This window comes from Condylura cristata, unplaced genomic scaffold, assembly GCF_000260355.1.
Source record: "Condylura cristata isolate star-nosed mole 26May11 unplaced genomic scaffold, ConCri1.0 scaffold00036, whole genome shotgun sequence".
NCBI lineage: Eukaryota > Metazoa > Chordata > Mammalia > Eulipotyphla > Talpidae > Condylura > Condylura cristata.
In genome coordinates, this window is record NW_004567137.1 from 7,298,869 (window position 1) to 7,326,224 (window position 27,356).

General features: G+C 38.0%; 2 protein-coding genes across 2 annotated transcripts in view; one reads left to right on the forward strand and one right to left on the reverse strand.

Annotated features, from left to right (window-relative positions):
- RECQL (RecQ helicase-like) overlaps nt 1–3,075 on the forward strand; it is a 19,195-nt gene extending 16,120 nt beyond the window's left edge. Inside the window, exons 12-15 of the mRNA XM_004693129.2 lie at nt 300–391; nt 1,898–2,117; nt 2,358–2,487; nt 2,922–3,075. Of these exons, the coding sequence (XP_004693186.1) occupies nt 300–391; nt 1,898–2,117; nt 2,358–2,487; nt 2,922–3,062 (583 nt within the window). The 3' untranslated portion in view covers nt 3,063–3,075. The remainder of the gene's footprint in view (nt 1–299; nt 392–1,897; nt 2,118–2,357; nt 2,488–2,921) is intronic.
- Nucleotides 3,076–3,700: 625 nt separating this feature from the next.
- On the reverse strand, nt 3,701–27,305 carry PYROXD1 (pyridine nucleotide-disulphide oxidoreductase domain 1). The gene is made up of 12 exons (XM_004693227.2): nt 27,170–27,305; nt 25,949–26,029; nt 20,684–20,803; nt 17,363–17,491; nt 15,751–15,824; nt 12,640–12,800; nt 11,902–12,002; nt 10,729–10,864; nt 9,577–9,689; nt 8,877–8,999; nt 4,521–4,658; nt 3,701–3,974 (listed from the first exon to the last, which is right to left on the reverse strand). Exons 1-12 carry the CDS (start codon nt 27,251–27,253, stop codon nt 3,726–3,728), a joined length of 1,509 nt encoding a protein of 502 aa, XP_004693284.1. The 5' UTR covers nt 27,254–27,305; the 3' UTR covers nt 3,701–3,725.
- Between the last annotated feature and the right edge of the window lie 51 nt (nt 27,306–27,356).

A 27,356-nucleotide genomic window follows, 5' to 3' on the forward strand; every position in this document is an offset into this window, starting at 1 on the left:
TAATCTCCCTTGACCTTGTATGTATGTTTCTCTTTCTGTTCAAGTTAGGAAGGAAAAAGTCCAGCTTCAGTAACAAAGAGGAGTAAGACAATGTAATTGCAAGGAATGTAAAAAAGAACCCCCAAAACAGTATTTTCTATTCATCCTTATGTCTTAACCTTCACATATCAATGCCACCCAAGTTTGTGTTTATGTTATGGCAGCAATGGAGACTTACAAAACGTAACTTTTATTTTCAAATCGATTCTTACAACTTTATCAGTTCATTTATTAGTCTGCATCTCCACATGCGTTTACAGATGTCGGCGTGTATTGATAGCTCAGCATTTTGATGAAGTGTGGGACTCTGCAGAGTGTAACAAAATGTGTGATAACTGCTGTAAAGACATTGGTGAGTTTTTTTTCTTTTTTTAAACCTTTATAGGCTACTGTATAATTAGAACTACATGAGGGCACATTAGACCCTCAAATGGATTAAAAATGTTACACAGGGTGTGAGTCAGATTCAGAAGTTGCTCCAGAGTATGGAAACAAAGGTCACTTGGACACTTTTTTAGAACAGCACTTCTTGGCCAGAGCTGCTGTGTTGAAGTTTGCATGTGGTTTCCATGGCTGTGTGGGTTTTCTCTGGGCCCTCCTTGGGTTCCTTGGCATGTCATGACTGTCCACGGAGTGAGTGTAGCACCCTGCTAGATGCTGACTGGTGGCCTGGGCTGCTGGGTAGGCTCTGACACCCAAGACCCTGGAATGCGTGGGTTAAAAAAGGAGTGAATAAATACAAATTTCTGTTTAATATTAAACGTGTTTTCAGTGTTTGTTGATGTTTCTGTGACCACAAATATACCACTGCAGCTTAACTCTTGTACCAACTGGCCCATGATTCAATTGTTTTCATGATTTGTTGTTCGTTTTGCTTAAAGTTGCAGTTTCAATAACCTAACTACAATGTTGAATGAGGACTTAACTATAAGGAAAGCCATAGATTTTATATTGTTATACTGAACACAAATGAAATTTTAAAGAAATGCAGGAAAAATTATAAATTGCTCTGAATTAGATGTTCTTTATATATATATATATATATATATATATATATATATATATATATATAAAAGACTAACCTCATGATAATTTAATACCTTAGCTGGAAAGTGAAATTTAGTCCAAGTCGATTACAGTGAATTATTCTGATCCAGGCAGCAGCTCCTCAACACTAGCTTAGCAGTTTTGATGCTGTGTTGGACCCTGTGAGTATGTGCTGTATTTGGCGAGTTGGCCTAACCAGTTCCCAACGCAAAGCCTTCCTGAGTTCTGATGCCTTATGGGTGCAGCAAGAGAAAGCTGTTCACAAGTTCGTCTGTCTTTTGCTGACTAACAAATTGATCGAAGATCAGAGTACTGGTTTCTTACAGTAGAGGATTTCTATCCATGGTATTTTAAAAAGAAGATTTATTTATTTATACATACAGAGTTGGGGTGCAGGCTAGAGGTGTGTGTGTGTGTGAGGGGTGAGAGCATTCACCAGAGACAGAGAGGGGAGCAGAACAGGCAGACTGACTGAAATACACTGCTGAGGGGAGCAGTGGACGAGACAGGAGGGTCTGCCACGCCATGTGGGTCAGCTCCCTGGCTGGAGATCGAACTCATGCTGCAGTGGCTGGTGACAGTTTGACAATTGGACTTTAACCCCTATACCACTAGGGAGGCCCTAACCAGGTTATTTATTTCACTGAAAGTCCCAGAGACTTGAGGAAGAGGTTTGCCTTAATTGTAAGCACATTAACAAATCAGTGTTTAGGGTGACTCACAATGCCTAGATTTAAACTAGTCAGGCCATTTAGGACAGCCTCTTTGCCCAGTTTCTAACCCAACTCTGTAACTGTCTCCTCTATGATAGCACTTGAAAGAAAGAATGTAACAGAACATTGCAGAGACCTAATCAAGATCCTGAAGCAAGCAGAGGAACTGAATGAAAAACTCACCCCACTGAAATTGATGGATTCCTGGCTGGGGAAGGGGGCAGCGAAACTGCGAGTAGCAGGCCTGGCTCCTCCCACACTTCCTCGGGAAGACCTGGAGAAAATGATCGCGCATTTTCTTCTACAGCAGTATCTTAAGTATAAACAAACCCATTTTTTGGTTTTCTTGTTGCCTGATGCCTTGTTCACTTTTTATAATTGCAAGGAATGTAAAAAAGAACCCCCAAAACAGTATTTTCTATTCATCCTTATGTCTTAACCTTCACATATCAATGTTCCTTAAAATCACTACTTATGAGTCACGACACCTAAACTTTTTACGAATTTCAGTTTTTATCCTGTTTTAAAAACCTGATTGTTACTCTTTATCTTTTGCAGAGAAGACTACAGTTTTACAGCTTATGCCACCATTTCATATTTGAAAATAGGACCTAAAGCTCATCTTCTGAATGGTGAGGCACATGTTATCACCATGCAAGTGAAGAAGCCCAAACAGAGCTGTTTCCAGGTAATTCACTACTAAATTGAGAAACGCACATTAAAGCCTACAGAGTGCTTTTCTTTAATATTCATTCTCCTAGGTCAGCTGAACATGAGATAAGTTATCTGTAGATTTGGGGTGTGGGACTTGAGACTGGCCTTCCATTTACACACACACACACGCACCGTTTTCCTGTCTATTTCTGTAATGCAGCCCATCCCTATGATACTGGTTGGGAAGTCTGCCTGTTTTACTCATGAAATTCTGCAAAGCCTACACAGCATGCCATGAACGTATGACTAGGGTTTCTCTGGCAGCACAGCCCTTTATTTAAGAAGAACTCAAATTTAAGTAGAAATTGAAAGATTAAAAAGCAAACTACTGAGTACTCACATACTCACTGAGATTATTAAAATAGAATAGCTGAATGTTTAACAGTGCTCACTTTTATTATTTTGTAGACTGAATCCTCTCAAACTTGTCATTCCGAAGGAGCTGATAAGAAAGAAGGAAAAGGTCTAGGTAACTTCCAGAAGCCTGCAAACAGACTTCAATCTGATTCTAAGAAAACAGGAGCTAAGAAGAGAAAACTTGATGTTTGAGATATTTTATACATGTGGAACTGTATTTCTGAACTTTCTTTCCTCTGAGGCATTTAACATTTGAGATCATGAATTACATTATTTTATAAAAAAGGGGGATTTTATTTTACGCAAAATCCCTAAATGTAAAAACTTGAAGTTTGCATAGCTATAGCTAGTTGTATATCAAATATTATAATGAAAATTCATGGAGGCTCATAACAGAAAGTGACTTCAGGTTAGAAGAATCTAAAAAAGGGCATAAAGTATCAATTACAAATATTAGTAAAAGAATAATGTATCAGAAATACTAGCAAGCATGACAGTGCTACATCTGTTTAAATAAAATTATAATGTTCTTGAAGTCACATCCCTGTCTTGATATTTTATAATCAAAGAATGACTCTGATCTACTAACCAAAGATACCCAGCCAAATCACACATGTGCTTAAATTTAAAATACATTTATTTGAAAATAACTTAAATTCTCACATAGCAAATGGTCCATTTTGTATTTAAAAATGTATAAATTATTTACTTCCGTCATCTTTTTAGTACTTTCACTGAATCATTAACATGCCTGTATTTTTAGTTTCAATGTCAGTCTTCATTAAAATCAGTGCAGCACATACTCTACTGTGACTTTGTGTTATGTGAAATTTTGTGTTTCCTGTAATGTCCACTTTAGTCAAAATAATCTTCTATATCAATATTTGGATCTAATAGATCTTCTCCATATGATGACAGATTCATCTGGTTTAAGATTAAGTTTTCAAATGTTTCTTCTAAATCAGTTTCACCGATTAACACAGCTCCCATCATTCGCCCATTCTGCATGACGACTTTAACGTATTCTTGTCCTTTGGTACACCTCAGCATTAATTCATGATTTGAACCCAAACCTTGTGCATTGTATTTTCCCAGCAACACAACCTATACAAAGAGGGATAGAAAAAATGTCAAAAGGAAACATGAGTACATACCACAAACCACAAACCCTCTCATTCCGAGGGTCCCAAAGATAACAGCTAAATGGCACTCATATATTCTATAGATGGCACAACCACACAAATATCAACAATATAAATATGCAGAATGTGGACTACAATGGCCTGGAGCCATGATTTCAAGATTTAGTAATAAACTGAGTTAAAGAGTTATATAATTACTGGGCAGGTGATTTAATCTCCCTTGACCTTGTATGTATGTTTCTCTTTCTGTTCAAGTTAGGAAGGAAAAAGTCCAGCTTCAGTAACAAAGAGGAGTAAGACAATGTATGGGGGAGGACACCTGGTTCATTCTTGAGTATGATCACTCCTCTCACTAAGAACGAATTCCAAAACTTAGAAACACTCCAACAGGGAACAAATCTGGAGGAGATTTCTCTCTTTACTATAAAATAGTATAGCGGAAAGGTAGGTAATAAGATCAGCAATGAGAAGTACCAATGAAAGTTAGATGCTAATTTGCTTACTTTACCTTATAGTTAAAAAATTTTGTCACATGAGCAAAAAGTTCGAAGCTGAAATCCATGTCAATAGAGTGTCCTGAAGCATCTGCAGCCATGCACTTGGCTGTGTACCAGCCCATCTGTCTGGCCTGTGTCCACAGCCTCATCTGAAATAGAAATAAAGTTGCCACCTTAGCCATGTAAAATTCTTTACAGGAATTCAATGTTTTACAGGCCATGAGAAATAGAGCTAGCCAGTTTGAGAACTGTTTGGCTCATCTTTGCCACAGAAGTCACTATTTCACACAAATCAACTGGAATTTGATATATGGCAATTCTAGCTAAGTTACTCAAAATTAAAGGATGATATGATACCTAGACTTTATTAAAAATTACTAAAATAACTCCAGGCTACAAGAGGTGGGAATAAAATTTTAATTGTAACTGAAAAGTGTGTTCTTTCTTCTAACCCTCACTTTTAGTCCTACCATGCAAATAAACTTCGCTGGCCAGGGGAATACTGTTTGGTGCCCAGCCCCCAAAATATCATATCAGGTTTCAGCAGCTGATTCTGGAAGTCATTTTAATTTTACAACTACAATAGTTCCTCCTTTTATTTTCTCTTCTGTAAACAAAGTAGCTACAATGACAGAAAAGGCAGTCTATGATAAGGGAGCTGAGTCTATATAAAAGTACAATGAGGACAGTAAAAACTACAGAATGACTATTGGAAGTGGCCCATGGTATTACACAGCTGGAATAGTACCCTAATGTTTTGCAGCCTCACAGACCCTTAAGTTTGTGTCTTAGACATTTTAAAATAAATGCTTCTGCAGTTTAAGGGGTTTACTAAATTTAATCAAAACACATTTGTTTCTATATCAGTGTGACACATTAAGATAGAATTTATGTAAAATATACTACCCAATACCCATTTATGATAAACTCAACAAGGTACATAGAGGAAATATACCCTAAATAAATTTAAGGGCTGTTTATGAAAAACCACATCTAACACCATGCTCAGTGGTGAAAACTGGAAACTTCCTTGAAAATCTGAGTAAGACAGGATGTCCATTCTTTATTAGTAATACTCAACATAGTTTTGAAGTCCTGGCCAGAGCAATTTGGCATGAAAAATAAAAAAAATCCAGGCCCGCCCTGGTGGTACAACAGGTTAAGAAAGCATAGTACCATTAAGCTACCTGCAGTCACTTCAGCTCAAGTTTGATCCCTGGCCCTGGAGGTGACACGCATGGTGCAGCAGACCTCTCCTGTCTTGCCTGCAGCTCCCCTCAGCAGGGTATTTTCTCGATCTGCCTGTCCTGACCTCACTCTGTCTCTGGTGAATCTTTTTACTGCCCCTGCACCTCTGGCCTGTATCCCAGTTCTGTATGCATAAATAAATAAATCTTAAAAAAAAGTACAAATTGGAAAGAAGTAAAACTAGTGGCCTCCCTGTGGTGCAAGGGGTTAAGTCTCAGCACTATGAAGCTACACCCCAGCTCGTATATGCATAATAAGTTTTTTTTTAAATGAAGTAAAACTAGCACTATCCGTAGATGACTTGATGTATTATTTAGAAAACCCAAAAGATTCCACTAAAAACCTGTTAGAAACAATGAGTAAAGTGGTGGGCTATACATCTACTATATAAGATTTATTGTAAACCATGCAAACCATAAGAGATTTAAGTTACCCATTAGAACTGCATCAAAAAAGATAAAACCTAGGAAAAAACAAAGGAGGACCTATACACTGAAAACAAGCATTGTTAAATAAAGACACAAAGAAATGGAGACATACCCTAGTTCATTCCTCAACGAATACAATACCCAAATCTATAGGAACTCTCACAAGTGAACAAAAATAAAAACCCAATGAAATAGTGGGCAAAAGATCTGAACAGATATTTCGCCAAAGAACATATGCAAGGGGCCAACATGTACATGAAAAAAATGCTTATTGGGGAAGTGAAAATCACAATCACAGAGGATCTGACTAGCTGATGAGGAACATTAGGTGTGGATGAGGATGTGGTGAAAATGGAACCTTTGTACACTGCTGGTGGGAAGAGTGGCTCAGCCACTATGGAAAACATTCTGGTGATTCCTCTAAAAATAGAATATACCATACAATCCAGTAGTTCAACTTCAGAGAATAAGAAAACAGCAATTAAGGAGACACAGACTGTACTATGTTGTTTGTAACAGTAGTCATTAAAGCCAAGACGTGGAGACAATGTTAAGTGTCCATTGATGGATGGTTGAATAAAAACGGTGGTATATATAAACTGAAGCATATTACTCAGCTAAAAAAGAAAAAAAAAAAGATAACTTGCCTTGTGCAATGGAGCGTGAGAGGATTATTCTAAGCAAAATAATTTAAAAAGAGAAAGATAAAAAGATTTCATTCATGGAATATAGAGAAATGAAGCAAACAAGACCTTAGACCCTGACTACAGAATGGTGGCTACCGGAGGGGTTGGGATGGTGGGTGGGAGACTTGGGTGGGGAGGGGGGGTCAGCTGAATAGTGGTGAATGGTAATCAGACCTTTTTGGTGATGGGAGTTGTGCGGTACCAGCATTTATCAAGTTTTACTCTTAAAACTTAGTGTGGTAAAACCACAATACTTCAGTAAAAACTTTGAAAAATCCCATCAATGCCAATTCTTAATTGAGTTTGTGATAGATATGCCATAAATAGAATGATTATAGAGAAAACATGCTAATTTGAAGCATTTTAGAGACAATCTTATCCTTGATATCCCTGTTAAGTGAAAACATAAAATAGTGAAGCTGTCTTTTAAAATACATTTAGCTCTTCCACTGCTTCACAATCCATGGTTAATCTGAATGAATTCTAGCCCTACCTATGAAGCTGGTCTTGTTCCCACATAAGTGATGGCTAGTCCTTTTCTCCAGAACACCTAACCTGTCTCTGGCCATGGGGGAGATTCCTATAGCACGGCTGACCCTGAACAACAAGTGGTGTTTCCTGTAAACACAATTGAATGTACAGAGTTGAAAAATCCAGTACAGTACCATACAGGTACTCTACTGATTTGAATGACACTTTTTTCCCTTGCTTATTTCATTTTAAAATACGGTAAATAACACATATTAACATAAAAATATGTTAGTGGTAAGGCTTCTAGTCAACTGTAGGCTGTTCAGTAATTATCGGGGAGTTAAGTTATAGGCAGGGCAGCAGTTCTTCTGCCCACCTGTGATTATGCAGGTGCTTCTTTCACCAACACTTCCTCTGCAGGGCAGCAGCCTCCTGCTGTGACCTGTACCACAGAGGGGCTTTTCAGTGATCTCCCTCAGCAGAGGCAGCTTCCTCAAGGCTGTCCACCTGCAACCATGGAGGCTTCGCAGCAAACCTATCCCTGTAGGGGCAGCTTTCTGCCCATTTGTGACTATGCAAGTGTCCTTTACTTTTCTGCTCTTAAAAAGTTAAGAGGCAGATTTTTGACTGTGTGGGGCCAGGGCCAAGAACTCCTGTGTTGTCCAAGCTGTATTTTGGCTCCACAATTAGGAGGTAGGTAACTGTGAAGGCAGGAAGAAGTCTAGATACAGCTGGAAGGAGCTGTCAGGCTGAGGAAGAAGTTTGCTATAGTAATTTTATTTCCACTTCCACAGGGTCAGCAGAAACAGGATGCTTTATCTATATGGCTTATTATCTTTTTAATCAAAAACTGCAGTATCCAATATGGTAAATGTAGCTAAGATTAATGAATTCAACAAAATTAAAATTCAGTCACTCAGTCACATTAACCACATTTCAAGTGTTAACAGGCATGTAGCTAGTGGTTACCTGACTGAACACTGTAGCAGTGAAGAACTTTATCATCTACTTCCAATGCACAGTGCTGATGGACACTGAGAATGACAAATAGCGGAGAATTCTTTTCAAGTTAAAAGTAACTACATAGGGGCCCTCCTTGGTGGCGCAGCGGATTAAAGCACAGCACCAAGAAGCTAAAGCCACTTCAGCATGAGTTCTATCCCAGCCCCTGAGGTGACCCACATGGCACAGCAGACCTCTCCTGACCCGTCTGCTGCTCCCCTCAGCAGTGTACTTCGTCAGTCGTCCTGTTCTGCTACCCAGTCTGTTTCTGAAGAAGCTTCTCACCACCCCTGTGCCTCTGGACTGTACCCCAGTTCTGTATGCATAAAAAAAAAATTGTTTTTCCTTAAAGTAACTACATAAATTACCAAAGGGAAGAATTCTAATGCTGCCAGGAAAAAAAAAAAAAAAAAACGCACACATCTTTTACTATATGTCATATAGACAAGTTGGAACACTGGGAAGCTGGCCTTGTCCCTAGCAACTCCTATGCTTTCTGGGATCTCTGGAGTGAGCCCAAGTGCTGGCTTACCTGCTGCCAGAAGGGGCTGTGCTGCCAGGCGGCTGTGCAGATGTCACCTGCAGCATAGATGTCAGAAATGGAGGTGTGCATATGATCGTCCACTTTCAAGCCACCATCTTCTCCTAGATCAAACTAAACAGTGTTCCTCATAAGCACAGTAGTAAAAACAAAAAAACATGACTTCTGTATTCTAAAGTAACCGCAGCAAGTCAAATTTTGTATCTTGGTGTATTGATATTTAATGAAAAACAGCTGCAAAGTTAGACAACTGAGCTGATTAGGAAACAAAATATCAATTAACTCCAGATAAACCCATAAAATTCTCAAGAATTTCAACATCAATACCTAGTAACCATGTGACTAAGCCATGCAGAATTGCAAAAAGATATTTTTATAAGTTTCAAATGCTAAAAAGCAAAACTACAACACAGTTTGTCAAGAAGAATCACTTCTAAGAATTTATAGCAGGTGTCACTCTCTTACCAACCTAAATGGCATTTTGTTCCACTAATATTAGCACTCATGCTGGGATTCACATGAGTGCTTAAGGACTTTGAGCAGTAAATATTTTAAGTCAAGACATGAATATAAACTAAATTTTTTCCAGTCAACTTAAACTACAACTTTGTACTAAAACAATACTTTTGAGAACTAGAGATCTTTAAAAATAGTTTAAAATAGTCATAGTGGGACAAAGATGTCACCTTACGTTGTTGCCACTGACAAAAGGTTCTGTATTTGGTGTTACTCCTGTAGCACTGACAATGAAATCGCAGCCATAGATCTTTCCATTGGTTAATTCCACATACACAGGCCAAATTTCTTAAAAACAAACAATAAACTTACATATATATCTATACATATACATACACAAACACACACATATACATAAAATGACTATAACAAAGAAAAAAGCAGAAGTAAATATAAAACAGCATCTCTCAAAAAGTATTTTATAAAGCACATCCATTAAAATAAATTCTAAAAGAATCAACACTATGTCATTATTTTGGGTATAACTAACAAAAGAATGGCATTCCCTAAATCTTTTTCTTTAAATTTCAACACAGAAATCTAACACAATAAATTTACTGATCACTTTATAAGTTATTTCTTTAGAAGTCCATTAACAGATTGTAGCTGAATTAGGCCACTTACTTTTCAGTGTATTCCTTACTGGCCCTATGTCACACTAGTTTGGCTGAGTATATTACAAATCCAGGACAGTCCTCATGGTAGATGAGGAATTTAATCTGTTTCATAGTCCCACATTTAGAGATTTTTTGATTTGATTTGGGACAGTCACTTCACCTCTGAGAATATTGGTTTTATTTATTTTGTTTTAATCTGTAAGATATTCTGATTGCTTCACAGGGTTGTGATGGTCAAAATACCATGAGTCCTATGTGAAATGTGAAACGGTAATTTACTACAAAACTGAACGAATTAAGTAGTGAAATGAAATAATTTGATTATTAAGTTATGGTTTATTTTTACATTAAAAATTTTTATTTATTTACGCATATGGTACTGGAGTACAGGCCAGAGGTGCAGGAGTGGTGAGAGGATTCACCAGAGACAGAGCAGAACATGCAGACTGACAAAGTACACTGCTGAGGGGAGCAGCAGGCAGGTCAGGAGAGGTCTGCTCTACCACATAGGTCACTTCCCTGGCAGGGGATCAAACTCTCGCCAAGGTGGCTGCTGATAGCTTCACAGTGTTGTGCTTTACCCAGGAAGGGCCCTGATTTTAATTTTAAATTTTGTATGGAAACCTGAAGATTTTAATAATATAGCAAGATTAAACTGCCCTCCTTTTAAAAGTGGTTATAATATATGTATTTTCTTATTTATTACTTACCTGTGTCAGTTCTAACAGACTGATTATGATGGTCTTCAGGAAAATTTAAAGACATTTTCTTAGAAATTCTAAATTCTTCCTGAAGGTAGATTTTTTTTACTTCACACACAGTTTCAATGTGAATCTTACGAGAAAACTAAAATAAAGAAATACTGGTCACTGTACTTTCAGAAAAATATGATTTATGATGATGAAGGAAAATTTATAATACATTTGTAGTAACAAAACAAAAGAACACATCACATGTCCCAAAATAAGCCTTTCAATTTCTGTGCATACAGGGTGTAAAGAGTAACCATAGGCACAAAGACAGCGAGTGGCTGCACTGGCAGGTAGCTCAGGTGCCTTTTAATAGAAGATTCATTGATAATTCCATGGCTACATGGTTTTAAATTACAACTCAGAGAAAAAACTTTCGAGGACAGGTATTATCAACAGGTATAATGTTCAATTGAGTTTTGGATATCATGCACACTAGTTAATGAGATAAATCCCTGAATCTTAATAAAATGCCAAGGAAGAATGAGATAGTAATTGTTCACTGAAAGAACTTGGAAGTTCTCTGGCTAAAATTACTATTAATCTTAGAATCTGAAGGTTCAGGAAGAAATAATTTTGCCTCATTTCCAACAGGAATATTAGACACACATGAATCCAGCTTCCCTTCCACTTACCCAAAGCTGTAATCACACATAGTAATGAGAACTGCACGTATGTATCACAATAATTAAATATCACAATCTTTTAACCAAATTTTAATAACTTAAAATTTCCAAAAGTAAAATGAGTAAAAGCAAGTCATTTGTTTCTCCAGGTAGGATATTAAGTGTGTATCTTATTTAGAATCGAATAACCTTAGTATTTCACAAAGCATCTATGGTAACTTCTGAGAAGATGTGACTTTAAAATAGGAGAGACTAGAGTCTGCGTGTGGAGATCTCTAATCCTGTAGATTCCAAAAGGAGGCTGAGAGGCAGGTTTAGGTGACTCTACCATTAATCAATCTTTGGTGGGCAACTAGTCAAGCTGCCGTGAAGACCTTTTGTAACACCAGGGAGTTAAGGAACGTGACCTAGAAATTCCGTGACTGTGTCTTTATAACTCGTCTTTCACAAAAATTTTAAGAACTTCAAGTTGCATTTAGACAGGTGTAGTCAGTATATAAAAATTTACCTCTTTTGTTCCCCTAAGATTCAAGCCTTCGTGCCAGTCAGGCCCCAAAGCACTGCCCAGACTGTCGGCATTCACTGTTGTTTCTCCTTTCTTCTTCCTGTCTGAAGAAAATTCAACGATTTAGAATTCAAAAATTCAAACAATTTAAGTCAGGAGCAGAGAATCATGCTTGTGTCTGAAGATTTTAGGCAATATAATGATTCTCATTTATACACAGATACAGCATGACTAAACACAGTTAGCTCTATTAATCATTTTATTATTTTGATACTTTCTAATGGCAACCTATAAAATAGGTCAGTTTTTAATCGACTGTTGAGTATAAACACTCAACTGAGTGTTGGATAGCATGCACATTAGTTAATGAGAGAATTAACCATCAGATTTTGAAAATAACATTTAACTACCTAGTTATAAAATTCAAGAATTTTATAAGCCAAAGGTTAAATAAAAAAAGTTATTTTAAACTAAAGTACTGTATGGCTTAAGTTATGTTAGGTTTTGTCTGTAACATCTACTTATAGTTGGGTTGGTTTAATTCACTTTATACTTTCATTTTCAATTATAAGTATTTTTCCTAAAAAAAACCCTAAAGTTACACAGGGATATACAAATAAATATCATATATATGCCTATCTCCCAAATATATCAGTTTGTGAAATTTTCTTATAACTTTTCTGTATGGTTAAAAAGGAAACAGCTTCACATATGAGTAAATGAGTTAGATGTTACTTTTACCTTCAGTTGTATATTTGGTTCTTTTATGTGCAATTTTAGCCTCTGGGTTTTCAGCAGTGAGCTTTGATATCAAGAATTCAGCTGCCCCTGCATCGAAGAAAGTATTCCCAATAGCTTTATCTTTAATGGCCCAAATTACTTCACAGCCTTCAACTTCATACCTACAAAGAATATTCAATTTACTCATAGCAGTTCTAAAAGTCTGAGTGAAAATTTTCAAATTTCTATTTGCAAATAACAACAATGATCTCTGAGGCAAAAGTAAAGAAAATATTTTAAGGCAAAATAAGAAAGAATGATTATAAAGAGGATGTAATAAATACTTTTTCCAAGATAAAAGTAGAATAAGCAACAGAAGAATTTTAACCACTTTACTGAGCAAATATGTAAGGGACAAATATATAGGAACTGAGAATGACGTAAAATTTCAGTACAATAAACACCACTTCAAAATGTTCAATTCCTACAGCACAGCTCTTTAGAATAGCCCCCGGAGTTTCCAGGACTAAGGCTGTTAATCTGGTTATAGTATTATAATGTATGGAAGCATTTATACATAGCTGACTTCTTTGGTTACAAAATACTTTACATACTCAAAGGACAGCATTACATAAAAAGGAGAGATTTGGAGATATAAACTAAAATTTTGACCTTATTACAAAGGAACCATTATCTTGCAATAATGCTCTTCATCTCAGAGATTTCCAAACCACTTAGCCAATACACAGTTCACAGAAAAATCAAGTGTCTTAGAGGATAAAAGGAACAGCCTTCATATATATAATCCATTTTCTATTCCTGTCTATGAACAAGCTTTGGACACTGTAATGGTGGATTTTTTTTTAAAATAATATAGTAGTTTAGTCTTACATCATTTTGCGATGGTGGTTTTAATTATTCATTTCCCAAAGTCTTTGATGTCCACTATAATTTATCTGCAGACTTGTTCTGGAACAACTGATGAGAACTGGGGCAATCCTGAACAAACAGGAGATAGGGTCATCCTGACTATCTTAGGATTTACTTGAACTTGCAACAGCGATAAAAGAATCGTATTAAATTTTCACACTTAGAGTACAGTGTTTATTTTGCCATCTTTATTGAATATACTGACAGAAAATGACAAAATGAGGCTGTATGACTTTTCACTAATAAGCAGATGCTGAGCCTTGCTTATATAAGAAAGAGTCAGTAAATATGACTCCAGATCTGCATAAAGTGAAGACTGTTGCCTTGTTCAGTGAGCTTTTATGACTGCTGCTCTCCTATGGCAGCAGAGAATTTTACAGTTTCTGAATTCCAAAATTTTTTAAGAATAGTGCTTTCTGTTCAAGTTGGCAACCATTACTGATGAGCAGAAAACAGAAGACACAAACATGTGGTAATTAATTCTGTATTTCTATTTACATAGATGCACAGAGTGAAATGCTTTAATTTTTATAAGTTAGAAGTTTCTCTGTGATTCTTTGTATTGTAAAGTAGTTTAGCAGAATAACACATGTCACTGTAGCTTATAATACTGATGCTTGGTCAGCAGGCCACTGCACTCACGGGACTGCAGTTACGGGAGACCCTCTCATCTCCTCAGCCTATGAAATATGCCCTAGAAATATACATAAGCAAGAAGGAATCATCACACATGGACAAAACAGTGCTTTCTTTTTTAAAATCACACCTCAAGGATACCAATGAAATGTAATTTTGTGAAATTATGAAAAAATGAAAGGGGCCAGATACACTACACTAAGATAACAACTGATAGTATATTGAAGAAAATTAGGATTAGCCTCAGTGACTCATATCATGAGTAGAATAAAAATACCCACTCAGTGGGCCTAAACTGAGGCAGTTCTACACTGTGGACATTCCTTAAACTGTCTGACTACAGAATATACAACTATGAGTTTACCCAATTATACAGTCTTCAATCTCCAACCTAAAGAATATGAGGGACAGGACTAAGTGTTGTGAGACCCTGTACATTTTTGGATATAAGAAAGTTTTCAATGTAAATAATAGTATTGTTATGCTTTTGTTGCTAGCTGAGGGAGAAAAGCTGTCACAGGCTTCCCCTGTGCAGGCCTACTGGCTGACTCTAGTTGCTCCTCTAGTCTTGGTACACTGCCATAAATGCCAGTTAGTGATCACCACTCCTGAGAACCCACCTCACTCTTAAAGTGGGATTCACCATTTGCTATAAGAAAGGGGCAAAATCCCAGTCTGAGAGTTGGAATGGACGAAAGTGAGTGTATACAGGACTTTAGCTAAATTCTTACTTTGATACAAATTTGCCCATTTTTCTATCTTAAAAATAGCCAGACTGGCCCTCCCTGGTGGCGCAGCGGGTTAAAGCACAGCGCTGAGAAGCTAAAGCCACTTCCGCATGAGTTCGATTCCCGTCTGCCCCAGAGGTGACCATATGGTGAGGCAGACCTCTCCTGACCCGCCCGCTGCTCCCCTCAGCAGTCTACTTCGTTGATCTGCCTGTTCTGCTCCCCACTCTGTCACTGGTGAATCCTCTCGCCACCCCTGAGCCTCTGGCCTGTACCCCTGTAAAAAAATAGCCAGACTATTCATGACAGATACCAGCTAGAAGAGAAAATCACTAAGACTTAAAGTTTTTTTGAACTTGAAACACCATATTACAAAGATTACATTTTATTAACAAGTTCACAGTTCTAAATTTCCCAAAATATCAAGAGTTGGTAGTGCCACATATCCTGAAATACATGCACAAATACACTTTGGATTTCATTAGACAGACAAATAACATTAATGAGTGAAGAAGAATGGGTGTAAACAATAAAAAGTAGTTTGGTAGGACTTAAACCTACTGTCTACTTCCACTGCCTTTCAATACACAACTATGAGTTAAATCAAACCAGTCCCCAGTCCGTGGCTACTGGAGTTATTAAGTATTCCTTACATTCTTGTTTTTGAAGAACATGTCTACAACTACAAATTTCATGAAAGCTAAATATTTTTTCCCTGTAAACACATGAAAAAAAGTTATATTTATGATTTTCAGGCAAACAAGATGTTTTCCAGTCTGCCAATAACAACATGAATCACAGAAAATTTCTTAAATAACATTAGAATATATATACTTACACTAGTTCAAGTGCAATACCACCATTTCCTATGATTACTATTCTTCTAGCTGTAACAAGCTTTTTCTGAAATTCCTGTATTCAAAAGAAAATGACACTGTTGTTTTATAATAGTGGGCAATTCTTGAAGCCAAGAAGCTTCATCCATATTCCTAACAATGACAACAAAATAAATCTCACTTTCATACTCCGCCAGTATGTATCATTCCAATCACAAATGTTCCCCTTGATGTTTTACCCCACACTGCCTTATAGCAGTGGCTCTACTGATTTTCCTTGCATTTTGTATCACCACACTTAATAAGATGATGCAGGTAAAATTTAAGATTAGCAGGCACGTAACATCTTCACATTTATTGGAAAATAATATTACTACTGTAAGATACCTCACTAATGCCTCAATACCCCACTCCCCCCCAAAAGGTCACAAAGACCATAAGAAGACAGTGATCACAGGGTCATTCTTATGCACTTTCAAAAGTACTGGGTCGACCTACTGCCCTAGGATGGTCTGAATAGCGAACTTCCTTCTCCTCTTACTTCAAGTTACCATTCTTGTTAAGTGATTAAAAAGCTTATTGTAATATTCAATAATCAATCACTGGAAGTGACTTCTTCAAATTCTACAAAGAAGATAACATTCATTTGAGTTTGTTTTTCACTGAGGGAAGTAATTTTAGAGATCTGTAAAATACACTGGATGTGGAGTTTAAACTGTACTTCCAATTACTAAACTTATAGGGATATATTACTTAATTTCCCCATCTCAGTTTTCTAATTTGCAAAGTGGGAGTAATGACTGTCACACAGAATTCCAGTGAGGATCCTTTACATATAGGGGCTGAGACGGAACCTCATGAGGGTCTCAGTCATTGGTAACAGGTCCTTTTCCCTGATCCTACCACCGCAAGAGTGACCCGATAATCAAGTCCTTCACCTCTCTCTAAATTCCCAATTATTTAAGAACAGGTTGAAAGAAAACATGATTAAGTCTTAGAAATGTAAATATTACTACATAAATGTATAGTTATCACTTTAGGAGACAACAAACTTGAGATAAGATGAAGTATTGTGACAGGAATACAGGAAAAGCTTCTTGGTAAAAGGGATCAAAAGATCCAAAAATACACAAGCAGAAGTTGTACAAGGTTCCACAGATGAAGTTTCATCCTAATTAGGGCAATTTATGAGTGACCTTTAGCACAACAGTAAGTCAAATAGCTTTTTCTGTTCTATGATTCTGTTATGATTCTATACCACATAGGTCTTCTGAATATTAATTTCTCTGGTGAAAAGTAAGTTCAGAAAGTTTTGGATATGCTTTACCTACTTGGAAAAAGATGATTATATTGTTTTGGTGGCAAATTACATACTCCCAACCAAGCAGAGGTGATGAATGTGACAGTAATGTATACTGTAACTTTTAGCATAGTGAGGGTACCTGTGTATCATAATGGGAAGAACACAGAACATCAACACGAACTAAAAAACGAATTATCAATGGAAATCGGCAGCGATACTTTTGGTTAAATTATACGTAGAAAATTTTGAATCAAATGTAGGAACTAATAAAACTTCACTTTCTTTCTCACGGCCCTACCTCAGAATGTTACCTGAGCGCTGTCTGTATCGCGGATCCCTAACACATATGGATTTCCTTCACAAATCAGCTTTGGTTTAGCTCCAGCACACAGACAAAGCTTCTTATATACATGCTGATGGCCATCTTCTGTTAAAATGCACTGCAAAACATACAGCAAAGAGGGGGGAAGGGAAATATATTAAGATATGGGTGCAATTTCATTTTAAATTAAAAATTTACTGAGACTAAAGAAAAAGATTAAAAGGTGCCTCTCAATGGCACTCAAATGCTTTGCACAGCAATGCTAGAGCAAAGCATCTGAACCTGAGCCATTCTTAGGTTCTGATGAAAACCAGTCTCTCTCTCTTGGAACAAAAGGTACCTTCATAGATAATTCACTTAAATCTCAGAAAATCTCAGAGTTTGGAAAGGTATGATGGCCTCAGGTTCTTTACTATGAACATTCAGATATTTAACATTTAAAGCATTCTGATTACACTAGATTTGGGTGAGCCCTGGTGAACACTTCTAATCTCAATGGAAGCTACTGGAAGAATATCTAGAGACTCTAATCTTATTTCACCTTGGTACCTGTTATAGCACTGTTTGGCAAAAGAAGCTACAATGTTTTCTTAACCTGAAAAGATTAGACATGCTAGTCATAATCATATATTCTTAAGAACAAATAACCACTTTACCCTCAAAGTAAATGCTCTTTGGGGATTATTTTTCATGTAAGTGAAAAATATGTTAACTTTAAATCCTAGGAATTTCCAGTGATTAAGTAACTTATATTAATTTTTATTTTCATTTATTCATTCATTTATTTATAAAAACTTATTTACGCATACATAACTGGGATATAGACCAGAGGTTCAGGAGAGATGAGAGGATTCACTAGAGACAGAATGGGAAGCAGAACAGGCAGACTGACAAAGTACACTACTGAGGGGAGCAGCGGGTAACACTGAATTCGTTTTTAACTTTGTGAGGAACTGCCATACTGTTTTCCACAGCTGCTGGCCAATTTACATTCTCCCCAACAGTGCGTCAGGGCCCCCTTTACTCCACGTGCTTGCTTATACCTATTTGTTGCCTTTTTGATACAGCTAGTATAACAAGTAGGAGATGATTATTTTAGTTATTTTCATGTGCATTTCCCAGATGATTAATGATGCACCTTCTCATATACCAGACCTGAATGAATACTGAGAAATAAATAATAGCAGTTAGAAAGCAGACTGACATAAGGGTAAGAATGTGCTATAACATGAGATGCCAGACTTTGTTGGAATGGTCTAGGGGTTAGTATTTCTTGTGTTTTATTTTATAAAACCTGGCAAATTACAACAGAGCACTTGGGCACGAAGTGCCTGTTACTCATTTTAACTCTTCAGCTATACAGCAAACACATAAACCCAATAATCCAGTACAATATAAACACAGGAATTCTATACAGGTTGTTCTTTTTTTCCCCCAGATAATCTGGAACCTTAACTGACAAATATTATTTAAAGGAACTAAATTTAAGAACAGTTCACCACACAAAAACAAAAATTCTTTTATTGGCTACTGTCGAAGTTTTGGAAGTAGACATTAAGGTAAAACATTTATCTTTAATGCACAAAAGAATATTAAAAGCTGGCTAGGAGAAGGTAGACAAAAACTTCTAAAGGACACTTTCAAGGTTATAGGAGAAACGGACTCATCAGATGCCCTAACAGAAATTCCCTCACAATTTATTAATTTACTTTTGAGCCCATCTCAATTTGCAAATAAATGGACATGCACATTACATGGGTTATGTTCTACCACTATAAATATCAGGAACTTAATCTGGTTGAGGATTTAAAATTGTATTCTTTCTTAGGAAAATTAGTACTTTTTTCTTTCCTGTCAAGTAGTTTGTGTTTCAATATGTATGTGCTTTCTTCCTAGGGAAAATTCATAAATTGAGCTTTAGAGAAGTAACTACAAACTCTATTTTCCATCTTACTTAAAGTTCATCTGACACTGTAAACTTAATATCCTTTCCTGTGAGGGCCTATTCACTCTCATCTCCAACAGGCTACTGAGCCCTGAGTGCACAGCCAAAATCTCACTCACATATAGACCATTCTTTTCAACAATCTCCGCCTCTTGGTTTAGGTCCTGCATAATTTTGTACCCCTGATTCCATTCCTGATGCTGCTGTCAGAGTTTTCTTGCTAAAAGAACATCTTTTACATAAAATCCACACCATTATCCCCATAAAATCTATTTCTCCCCTGATTTCCAAATAGATTAAGTTTCTCAGCACAAGACAGAAAGCTTTTTCACAATCTTCCCACTTCTCTGGCCTGGTCTGCCAGTCTCCTTATTTCTTTTCACCCCCATCATTTGACAACCTCACTATTCCACAAGCCCCCCTTACTTCCTGTGGGTCTTTGCACATACAGTCTCCTTTTTTAAGAAGGTCATCCTTCACCTGGAGAGCCCCAGTTCCACCTATCTTTTCAAACGCAGCTCAAATATTACTCTGTGAAATTTTCCTAAAATTCTACTATCATAGCTTTGACAATATTTCAGTGGCTGCACTTTTTTTCCTAATTTATGTATATTTTACATCATTGTTCATTTTTGAATTATGTTTGCTTCCTTTTCTCAAGCATAGACCCCACAGACTTTCCACCACCAGCCCCCCATGCACCATCACCAGTCCCTGAGCGCAGCCCACCCTCCCTCCCTGCCCCGCCCCTGCAGAATGTCCCTGGTTTACAGTTGCCTGTTTATTCCTGTTTTGTTGTATTTGTTATTGTTGTTACTCTTTTCCCTGATGCCTTATTTGGTTCCCTATCTTCCTCCCATGAGTGAAGCCATCTGATTATTTTTCTTTTTCTTCTGACTTATTTCACTGACTTATAATAGCTCCACCCATGTTGCTGTGAATGGCATTAGTTTATTTTCTGATTGCTGAATAGTATTCCAGTGTGCACATACAGCTTCTCAGTTGACAGCTGTCCATTTACTGTCCACTTAATTATGTTTGTGTGCCCATATTTCTTAGTACACTGAGAGCTCCCAGGAACAAGTTCCTTATATTAGTGCTCTCCTATCTCAGCTCTAGTACTCATACAAATGTAAATGCTAATTTGAAATGTGAAACCTGAAGTGCTTAACCAACTAATTATATAATTCCAATAAATTCACGGGAAGTACAAATGTTTCTAACAGTGGGCATAAATGTAACTAAACTATACATGCTACAGACTTGGGTGCTAGAGGGAGTACAGGCAAGGCCAAAGGAAGATAAGAAAAATTTCACCAAGATTTAACAAAGGAAACATAATTAAAGAAAAAAAATTTCACTTACATGCTCTTCACTCTTTAGTTGCTTCACGCCAGATTCTATAACCTTAATGTTGGGAAAGCGCTTTTCTAGCACGGTACTTAGTTGTTCTTCAACATCAAATTCTTCCAGTGTTTTAGAAACCTACGTTAGATCAAAGAGGTAAAAAATATATCCCTGAAATTTTTTTCCATGAATTTTAAATAAAAATATTTTCTTTTTTTTTATAGCCTACAGCAGGTCATGAGATAACAGCCCCATTAAAATGTAAATAAAACAATCCAGGAAATGCTATTATGGGAGCACTAGCTTTGTCTGTGGTTGCACTCAAAGTCGGTTTCCAAGAATCTCCCTATGATGGCAAGTGACGAATTATTATACTCAGTCCCTGCTCAAAAAGCAAGAAAGCCTGTCACCTGTGTACTCTGCCGTAGTTAGACTGGACTGAGTGGAATCTGCACTGGAAGCCCTGAACTCAAACACCAGTTCTACCCCTTGTGGGCTAGGTAGGTTGGTCACCGAGCCTTAGTTTCCTGGCCTATAAATGAATGCTAGGACTACTTACGTGTACACACCATAGTCAAACAACGCACCTACATCCTTCCCCTTCTAGCCCTCTCACTGGCTGACCTTATGTGATCTCGTCTTCTTACTTTCTTCCCATTCTCCACAATCACTGGCGTCCTCTTGGACTCACTTTCCTTTGTAATTGGGTAAGACTCTACAGCGGGTCATTTATTATCTTCAGTAACTAAACCCAAACCCTCAAATGCAGATCAATGACCTGCTTTCTCTAGTCCTATACCAACAACTAGTGAAGAACCACACCCTACAGAATGCCTTTGGCTGCTCCCTGAATACTGCAGGGAAATCCTACCATGTGGCCTTGGCGGTTCTCAGTCTCAGGACCCCACTACAATCCCACAAATGACTATGGGGCCCCAAAGAGCATGTTTGTGTGGTTAAACCCAGTGACATTTGCTACATTAGAAAATGAAAATGACCAAAAGTTTATATATTCCCTATTCACTTAAAAGTAACAATACATGTAACCCATGTTAAACAGAGTATCTGTCTACCCCGGTCTCAGTCCAAGCTCAGCACACACTCCATCATCTGGTTCCCAGACCATGAACTCAGATTGCGCAGTGGTCTCGTCATCATTGACCAGGGTTCACAGTGGCAGCAGCTGAGGCCTCCCCCATGGCTAGCCTGAATTCCCACCATTGTTCCCCAATCCAAGTCTCCAAACTCTACTTTCCTGTTTTCATAATCTTCTCAGGCCTCTAGCAATTGGCACAGCCAGTGGTGGGGTCCAGTCGTGTAAGGAGATATTGCTGGCTCACTGGGGGCAGTGTCAGAGACCAAGGGCACCCCGCCCTACAACACTGGCCCACCTCCTACCCCTCCATCCACCACACGGTGGATGCCCCCACAGGGCATCATATATGTGTGTGTGTATCTAGAGACAGAATGGGAAGCAGAACAGGCAGACTGACAAAGTACACTGCTGAGAGGAGCAGCAGTTGGGTCAGGAGAGGTCTGCTGCACCATGTGAGTCACCTCCAGGGCGGGAATCGAACTCGCACAGAAGCAGCTATGGCCAGTTTGCAGTGCTGTGTCCTAACTTGTGCCACCAGGGATGGTCCATCATATATTTTAATGAAAAAAAAAAAAAAACAAATTAGGAGAGAAGAATGGTACTGCTCTCCAGTTCTGCATCTCTGCAGTGGCCGGTCTTCCTAGAAGCAAAGCTGCACCTCTGCTCTGCACTCAGACTGCAGCAGGCGTTCTGGCTGGAGCATGCCAAGACAGTCTGGCCCTCAAAGACTGGCAGCCTTTACAGATAGTAGTAGTATGGCCTCCTGTGCGACAGGTGTGGTCGCTGAAGGTCAGGTGGGTGCAGAACCTGACAATGGGTCTGCTGCACTCTGAAATGGCTCTGGGAGCACCACCCATGGGGCGCCTCTCCTGTTACTACAGTATCGACCTATCACATTTGTTATTCTCACCAATGACCTCATCAAGAAATTATTAAAGTATCACGAAGATCACAGTGAAGAATAGTTTTCTAAAATACTCATGTTTTCTTAAAAACCTCAGTCCTGTCATATTGGCAACAAATACAGCCAGTTGCCTTCCTTGAATTGAAAAGCTCACTTTACCCTTCTACCAATTATAGCCAGTTTGTTGTTTCCAGTGAAACTGATGTTCTGTGGAAAAAAGTAACCCCCTTGCAAGCCCACATTGCAATGCTCTGTCTTAAAACAATGCAGTTGTGCAGTCTGTGCCGAGGTCAGCGCAGTGAGCACGGCCAGGGACTGTCACACAGTCCTCCTAACTGTTACTGACCTCACGTCCCCCAGACACGGTCTTCCTTCTCAGCAGATCCCACTCTCCCCTCTTGCCAGGCTTGAAATACTGACAAATTCTACAGCATGTTCTCCACCGAACGTCCACCTCTACCTTCCCCAGGTGAGAGTCTCACCTGTGCACCACTCCTGGCCTCTAGCCTCCGGCCTCCGCAATGTGTTCTCATTATGCACTCCTTGTCCATCTTCACCTGCAGCCTTTCCCACTGGTTTCTTAATCTCAACCGGTAAATATGCTAAGGTATTGTCCACCTTAAAAAAATAAAACTGAATACTTTCATTGCCACCCCATTTTTTTTCCTCTTTGCAGCCTATTTTCAAGAGAAAAGGTGGCTTATTGTTATATTAAAGTTACCATCCATTAATTTCTCAAAATAGTATAAAAGGTCTCACTCACTAATGATAAAGTAAAAATGGGTACTTAAAACTGTATCCTTTTCTACTGAGGCAACCCTAAACCCTTTGATGTTTAGGGGATAAGGCTCAAACCTCTTCAGGTGCATGTCACCATACCCCAACCACCACCAACACCCCCAATAATCCCTCACTAGCCGTTCCTAGAAATGGGTACTTCTGAGTCATCCTCTCAGCTGATTATCCCACTGAGACTGACACAGCTCATTATTCCTCTGAATTGAAACCTTTGCTTTTCTGTGTCAGGGATACTGCTTTTTCATTTTCTTCGATGAACTAAGACTAATAAGAGGGATGGCTATTTTCAGGTTCTCCTTTTTCCTGATGTTGGCGTCACGGGGCTCTTCTCACTGTAACTCCAGGGAAACTGCACCCCAGTACAGTACCCGTGACACAGAAACTGCCACGAAGGCGAAACTGTTAGCACCAACTCAGTGTTCTCTCCTGCCTGAAATACTTCCGCTGTCTGGCATTCCAAAATTAGTTATCAAACATTTAACTCAGATTTAAATTTAGTTATGACCTGGCCCTGACTACTGGTTAACCTACAACTGATATCCAATAATGTGCTGGTATTTATACCTGGGACAGGCACAGGAAGTGATTATACAATCCTTCACAGTCTGGTACATGGCTGCCTCCACCTCAGCCTCTTATTAAAAAAAAAAAAAAGGCAAAGCTCACTTATTCGTTAAGTCTTAGTTTCAGTGCAACCTCTTATGTAAAACCTTTTCCTGATTCGTAAAGGTAGGTTCTGGCACTCAGTCCCAATATATTTAAATATATTGGAATACAACCTCAATTTTTTTTTTTAAATTCTATCAGGCTAGATATCATATCAAGCTAGACATCATATTGTCTAATGACCATGGCTTGCCTATCTGTCGACCCAAGAGAAAGTAATCACTCTGAAAAAGCATTTCTCATTAATCATGAGGGTTCTAGACTGAGAGACCCTGCAAGTTCATAAAGCTTGACTTTATGAACCTCAGAAACTGACCTCCCCTCACTGTGCCTCACTCACCCCCACAGGGTTCTAGAGTGCTTGGTGCACAGTAAGTATGCTATAAAAGAGCTATTGTTCATCCTTTTTTCTCCTTTACAAATCATAAGGTCAAGGATCCATGTTCTCTTTATAATGCTGAATAAATAATGTAGAGAGTTTTAGTCCCTCTCTAAATCCTCCCTCTACTCCAGAGACAACCACTGGTGACTTTCTGGTGTCTGTCCCATATTTTCATTTCTGTATCAAGGGGCTACCACAATGGCTTATACATTGTATAGATAAAGGATGGAATTCTTACTTATGAATACCAAGAATAACTGATATTTGTATAAAGTTTTTACTTCAATGTGCTTTCACATATATTAGTAATCCTTAAATTCAGTCTTGTTAAACAAGCAAGGAAGTATTATCCTAACATTACAGGAGCAATGACTCTTGTAATTAAAACCATTAATTAAAAAGTAATGGTTTAATAATAAAAAAAGATTTATTTATGCATACAAGAACTGGGGTACAGAGGGTAAGAGTATTCGCCAGAGTGGGGCAAACAGGTAAAGCAGAACAGCTAGATCTACTGAAATCCACTGCTGAGGGGAGCAGCAGGTGGGTCAGTAGAGCTCTGCATACCATGTGAACTCATGCTGCAGTGGCTGTGGATAGCTTCACAGCTTTAACCTGCTGCATCACCAGGGAGGGCCTCATAGCCAGCATGTGTGCTTTGGGCCTTTCAATGCCACTGTTCCTCTGGCTGTTATCAGGTACTAACATATCAAATGTACTATAAAGGAGACACAAAGGGCATGAAATTACCTTTGGTTTGGGGCATAACATAAGAAATTTATATTCTATTATCAGAATATTATAAGGAAAAACTTGTATTAAATAAAAAACTATGGTACTGTAATATTCACGACTGTAGGACAATAACACTTATGTACAATTTATGTAAGTATACATATATTTGTTTGATAATGCAAAACTTTTTTTAGCAGGTAAAATATAGAATTAAAAATGTTTGTAGACCCCCTTTTACAACACTGTGATTTGAATGACCTTAGATCTTATTCAAATGTCATGTGTGTAATATAAATTCATGGAATGATTGTGCAATGCATAGTATTTATCTGAAACAGTGATTATCTGCTAGTGCAAACTCAACTTAGAAACTCTCTTCTTCTGATTTGTAAACACATACACATTTGTAAAGACATGCATATATATCTGCATTTGTATTTAGATTAACATCGCATCTTTCCTCAAAAGAAACTTATTTATGATTTTCTCAGTGGTGATTTGAAGGGATGGTAAAGATGAGAGAGGGGCAAAAAGATGAGAAATCCAGTATCATTCTGAGTCCTTTTGGCAATCTCAATAATTCTAACTATTGAGTTTTGAATTTAGCAAAAGACAACTAGCAAAAGAATATGTGTTACTTTATAAGTTATTGTATTTTTAGTATAAAATTTAATATTAAGAAAGTTATGTAAAGGTTCTTACCTGCTTAAAATTTGTAACTGCTTTAATAACTGGAGAAGCTGTTACCAGGAGGATCTCTTCTGATGGAAACTGAACAGCCAACTAATTTGTTTTTAAGTAGGAAGAAAAAAATGAAATGTAATGTTAGGTTTTAGTATACACAGTATGTGGAGTGAGATAGGGATGATGTTATTTTAATAATGTTATTATTAACAGTCAACTTACACCTCCCTGTTCTTCGTCTAAAGGTTTCCATTATCCTGGGTTCTTGTTCACATTTATGGGATAATAGTGAGCAGTGTTCAATCCTGATACTGACAATAATACATTTACAGTAAATACTAACAAAGATCTCCTATACAAGAAAAATGAAAGTATTCCTTAATTATTTAAGTGATTTAACATCAATTTAAAGTTATCAAACAGGGTAAGACCATACTATTTTCATAATTAACAATTAAGTCAATTCCTTTTTAAAAGTTTCATTTGCCTTCAGTGGTATGAAATCACAGCCTCAAAAATAAACATCTAGCATCTTGGCCTGCCTTTTCCCAAATTCTCTGTAACTCCTATTCTGTCTTTTCCAAATGTCCAACCAAATATAAAATGGGAAAGACAAATCTTCTTCAATATTACTTAAGCAACATTTCAAAGCTTTTCTTGTTTTGATTTCATCTTTTTTTTTCTAGCCACCTCTCCTTTAAATTCACTGACAACACTTTAACTCACATTTCAGTTCTTCAACTCCACCAATCTCTTTTTTTCTCTATTACACCATGAAAACTGCACGCTTTAGTTACCTTTATAATCTGGAACCCCATCGGTTTCTTTTTTAGTATCATCCTATGCAAATTTACTAGTATATTGAGAATAAACCGGTTTTCTCATCTTTCCTTCGTCTCTCTATTCTGTAACGATCTCCCTTCTTGCTGTTTCCACTGCTAGACCCTGTTCTCAAAACACTATGCTACTAAAATTACTTTCAAAGTGACCTTCTATAGTCTCATGTTAAACAGGTGTCTTTGCCCCCAAACACTAACTAGTCACCTTTCAATTTTTTTCATTTGACCGCAATACCCACAGCTCACCATCAATTGATCACTTGTAAGTTCCTGTGGAATGTTTACTATGACTTGACAGGCCCTGTACGACTATGGAGAGCAGGAAGCGGGGAAAGTGGGGTCGGAGGGACTGAGAGGAGCCCGGAGTCGAAGAGGCGGAGCCGCGGCGCTCCAGCCCTACCTGCTCCGCACAGGTGACCCCAGCGATGCCGCCGCCGACCACCACGAACTTGCCCGCCGTCGGGGCACTGTGCGCTGTGTCCATATTTGCCGACTTACAGCATTAGCCCCCAAGGACTGGGGACTGGCCCAAAGAAAGCCCTTCCACGGAGGAAGCCGTCGGGCACAATGACTTCCGGTGTCGTTCG